Genomic DNA, 3889 nt, shown 5'->3' with positions numbered 1-3889 from the left:
TTAATGACAATTATATCCTAATTAAAAATTACTATAATAGCCATTGATCAACACTCTTAATATTATATATATAAATTTTTTATACACATCTTTTAGGAATAAAAATATCTCAATATACACTTTTTGAAACAAAAAAATTCAACCCTAATTTTTCTTTTGTGATCACTTTGCTTCTCATACACTTTGGACTCCTCTATGTTATTTGCAAACAAAACATCTCTCATATTGCTTTAATCTTTAAGTTTAAACTCGATTATTAACATCGTTTAATTATTAGTTCAACAATTTTTACTTGATTTTAATATGGAAGAGTTGCAAACTTATGGAAGTTCAAACTCAAGCAATGGTGATAGCAAAATCAGTGATGAAAAGGTAAAATCGTGTAGTATTTTTTTGTTTTTTTGCGTTTTTTAGTCGGAAACTCAGTGCCGAATTTTTTAAATTAATTCGGAAATCAACCACCAAAATAACATGAATATTTCGTTACATTAATTAGGATGTTTTAAATTTATTTCAGTTTTTAAGGTCCGAATAAAATTAATATTTTCGGCCATAGAGTTCTGAAATTTGTTGTTATTTTTGTTTTTTTTAGGGCCGAATGTTTTTATTTATTTTGTCTTTGTACAACCGAATTACATTTTTTCCCCGTCCTCTTTAGATGGCATGCACTGAAGAACCTGAGGTTCGATCGGATATTATGGTAGATTGTACTAGTCATTTTACAGCTAAACAAGTAACTTTTAACATAAAATTTGTAAGTTCATAAATTTGTATTAGTTAGTTTGTTTAGTTTGTTCTTATGAAAGTTGTGTGACATCGTATATAGGTTTTCGACAACAAAGATGAATTGCTCACTTGGGTACGTGACATTGGAAGGATAAATGGCTTTGTTATTATTATAAGGACGTCGGACTATGGTGGCGGTCATAAAAGACCAAGAATTTATCTTGCTTGTGAGCGGAGTGGAAAGTATAGATTGCGTACAAAGTTGAAAGATGGCTCAAAAGACTTATTGAGACAAACTGTTACGAAGAACTGCGAATGTCCATTTGATTTGAGAGCATTCAAGTTGAAAACAAACGATGAATGGACATTGAATGTAGTTTGCGAGCTGCATAATCATCCAGCTGCGGAGCATCTCCAAGGACATTCATATGCAGGGAGATTGTCAGCTAATAAAAAGTCGCTATTAGTAGATATGTCAAAGAGCCTAGTAAGATCAAAAGAGATACTCATTACACTCAAACAGAGGGATGCCTTTAATACGAGCACAATGAAGACAGTTTACAATGTACGACATCGATGTAGGGTTCTACAGAAAGCTAGTAGATCCCAGATGCAACAACTGTTTGGTGCATTAGCGAAACATGAGTACATTGAGCGTCATCGATGTGGGGAAGGCTTGACTGTCACGGACTTGTTTTGGGCACATCCAGTAAGTTTGGATTTGCTTCGTACATTCCCTCATGTGTTGATTATGGATTGCACATATAAGACGAATAGATATTGACTTCCTTTTCTTGAAATTGTGGGAGTGACATCAACTCATATGACATTCTCCGTGGCTATCGCATACTTGCAAACTGAGCGGGTTGATAATTATGCATGGGCGTTGCAAACATTGCGTGATCTTATGAATGACAGTGCTTTACTTGAAGTCATTGTCAGAGACAGAGAGCTTGCTTTGATGAATGCCATTGACAACTCCTTTCCGAATGCTCGACATTTGCTATGCCGTTGGCATATTAATAAGAATGTATTGACAAAATGCAAGAAAATGTTTGAGACAAAAGAAAAATGAGACAAGTTTAACACTGCATGGAACTATTTGATATTGTCATTGACTGAAGAGGAATACAATGATCACCTTGCAACACTACATAAGGATTTTAGTAATTATTTAAAGGCAATCAAGTATGTTACTGTGAGTTGGTTGAATCCGTATCAAGAAAAATTTATTGCGGTACATACAGACATGTGTATGCATTTTGGCAATGTTATAACCAATCGGTAAGATTTGTTTTTTTTTTAATTTATTATAAATCATATTGTTATTTTTAATTATTATGCTTGACTATTTTGGTTTACATCCATATGAACAGGGTTGAGAGCGCTCATGCTAGATTGAAGAGGCAATTAGGTTCAAGTCAAACGACATTTGAGATTTCATTTGAAAAAATACATTGTCTACTTGAGTTGCGTATTCAAGTTAAAGCATCATTCAAGAAGAGTTTGACAACTGTACAACATCAATTCAAACCTTCTCAATTCAGAGAGCTCCGGGGTAATGTGTCTATTTGTGCATTGGAGTACGTGTTGGCAGAGAGTAAGAGAGCAAATTCAGTTGGAATTAATGTTGCAACATGTGGGTGTGTTCTTAGGCGCACACATGGTTTACCTTGTGTTCACGAGACTGCAGATTACATGAGACAAGGCCGTCCTATTCCACTCAGTAGTATACATGTACATTGGACGCGACTTACTATATGTGTGCATAATCCGAAAGAATAGAAATTGGAATCGACTTGTATCCCAGAACTTGAGTTGATTCTGAAGCGGTTCAAAAAGTCTGATATTGCCACGCAATTGGATATGTTGAAGAAGTTGAGGGAAATTGCAAATCTAGAGAGCACTTTTCTTATTGAGCCTGATGTGAAACCTAATCCACGTCGAGGACATAAAAAAATTGATATATTTTGTCGTTGTGACCCGTGTGCATTTGAATTGGTTGACGATGGGCATGATAGCCAGAGCACATTAGCTTCCAGTTAGTCAAAGAAAAAGAGAGCTTCAAAAGTGCATAAGAAGAAGCGGAATTTGAAGATAGAGACATATCGTACAAGAACAAGTTTACCGAGTGCATATGCTGGTGACTTCCCGCCTATGTTAATACCATTCATAAAGTTGATGAAGGATGTAGATGGTGATGGGAATTGTGGATTTAGAGCTATTGCAGGTTTACTTGGTCTTGGAGAGAATGACTGGGTGCAAGTTAGGCGTGATCTGCTACTTGAATTGAATAATCACATAGATGAATACGTCGTACTATACGGGTCGCATGGGAGGGTTAAAGAGTTGACACACATCCTTTCATATTTTGAAAATAACCTAGGCTTTGATCGTTGGATGACTATGCCTGACATGGGGCATCTTATTGCATCATTTTATAATATAGTCTTGTACCACTTGTCATTGCAACAGTGTCTCACTTTCTTACCTTTGAGATCACCGCCAGTAACCCTAGCTGATTGTCGCGAGATTACTATTGGATTTGTCAATGGAAATCATTTTGTGCAGGTATAAGTTATGAAAATAACCACACATTGTTGTCTAATATATGTGCAATTGCAAATTTTATGTATTTGGTAAAGATATGTAATTTTTTGGATGTATGTGCAGGTATTTTTGGAAGCCGGTCATCCAGTTTCTCCCATTGCCGTGCTTTGGCGAGTTTACCATCACCCTTGTGCGTTAGAATGGGAGAATGCATATGTTAGCGGCATTCAAAAACTCAAAGACAACATAGGACCTAATGTAGCTACTCGAGAGACATTTGATGTAGTTGATATAGATTGATGTATTATAGAGTAGTAATGATGGCTTTAAGACATTAGTTTTTATGATTTACTAGCATAGAGTAACGAGGTAGATATCATTTTGCCATTGGATTTTGTAATAGTCAGTTTTTTTTTTAAAAAAAATAAAATATTATATGCGTTATAGTTCTCTAATTTATGGAATGGATGTCACATTATTTTTACATTGTCTGAACACAAAACGTAATGAACATAATATTAACCAAGTGTAATTGCTGTTAAAAAGTAATAAGATTAAACAAGTATGTAAAATATATATATATATATATATATATGTACTAAATAGTAGTTTA

General features: G+C 34.7%; 2 protein-coding genes across 2 annotated transcripts; both read left to right on the top strand.

Annotated features, from left to right (window-relative positions):
• Positions 1-1549: 1549 nt before the first annotated feature.
• LOC145814879 (uncharacterized) lies at positions 1550-2772 on the top strand. Its single transcript, XM_082911840.1, has 4 exons — positions 1550-1736; positions 1851-2010; positions 2103-2463; positions 2557-2772. The coding sequence occupies exons 1-4, from the start codon at positions 1550-1552 to the stop codon at positions 2770-2772; spliced, it is 924 nt and encodes a 307-aa protein (XP_082767966.1).
• Positions 2773-2883: 111 nt separating this feature from the next.
• Positions 2884-3576, top strand: LOC114310726 (uncharacterized). Its single transcript, XM_028256811.2, has 2 exons — positions 2884-3297; positions 3400-3576. The coding sequence occupies exons 1-2, from the start codon at positions 2884-2886 to the stop codon at positions 3574-3576; spliced, it is 591 nt and encodes a 196-aa protein (XP_028112612.2).
• The last annotated feature ends 313 nt before the right edge of the window (positions 3577-3889 follow it).

Source organism: Camellia sinensis, chromosome 2 (genome assembly GCF_055761805.1).
Source record: "Camellia sinensis isolate YWXY chromosome 2, ASM5576180v1, whole genome shotgun sequence".
NCBI lineage: Eukaryota > Viridiplantae > Streptophyta > Magnoliopsida > Ericales > Theaceae > Camellia > Camellia sinensis.
The sequence above is the reverse complement of the archived record's forward strand: the minus strand, read 5'-3'. Positions and strand labels throughout refer to the sequence as shown.

Coding starts and splice junctions, on each gene's coding strand:
- LOC145814879 (XM_082911840.1), top strand. CDS start 1,550: ATGACATTCTCCGTGGCTATCGCATACTTGCAAACTGAGCGGGTTGAT. Junction 2,011..2,102: donor GGCAATGTTATAACCAATCG/GTAAGATTTGTT, acceptor CCATATGAACAG/GGTTGAGAGCGCTCATGCTA. Junction 2,464..2,556: donor TTCCACTCAGTAGTATACAT/GTACATTGGACG, acceptor TTGATTCTGAAG/CGGTTCAAAAAGTCTGATAT.
- LOC114310726 (XM_028256811.2), top strand. CDS start 2,884: ATGTTAATACCATTCATAAAGTTGATGAAGGATGTAGATGGTGATGGG. Junction 3,298..3,399: donor ATGGAAATCATTTTGTGCAG/GTATAAGTTATG, acceptor ATGTATGTGCAG/GTATTTTTGGAAGCCGGTCA.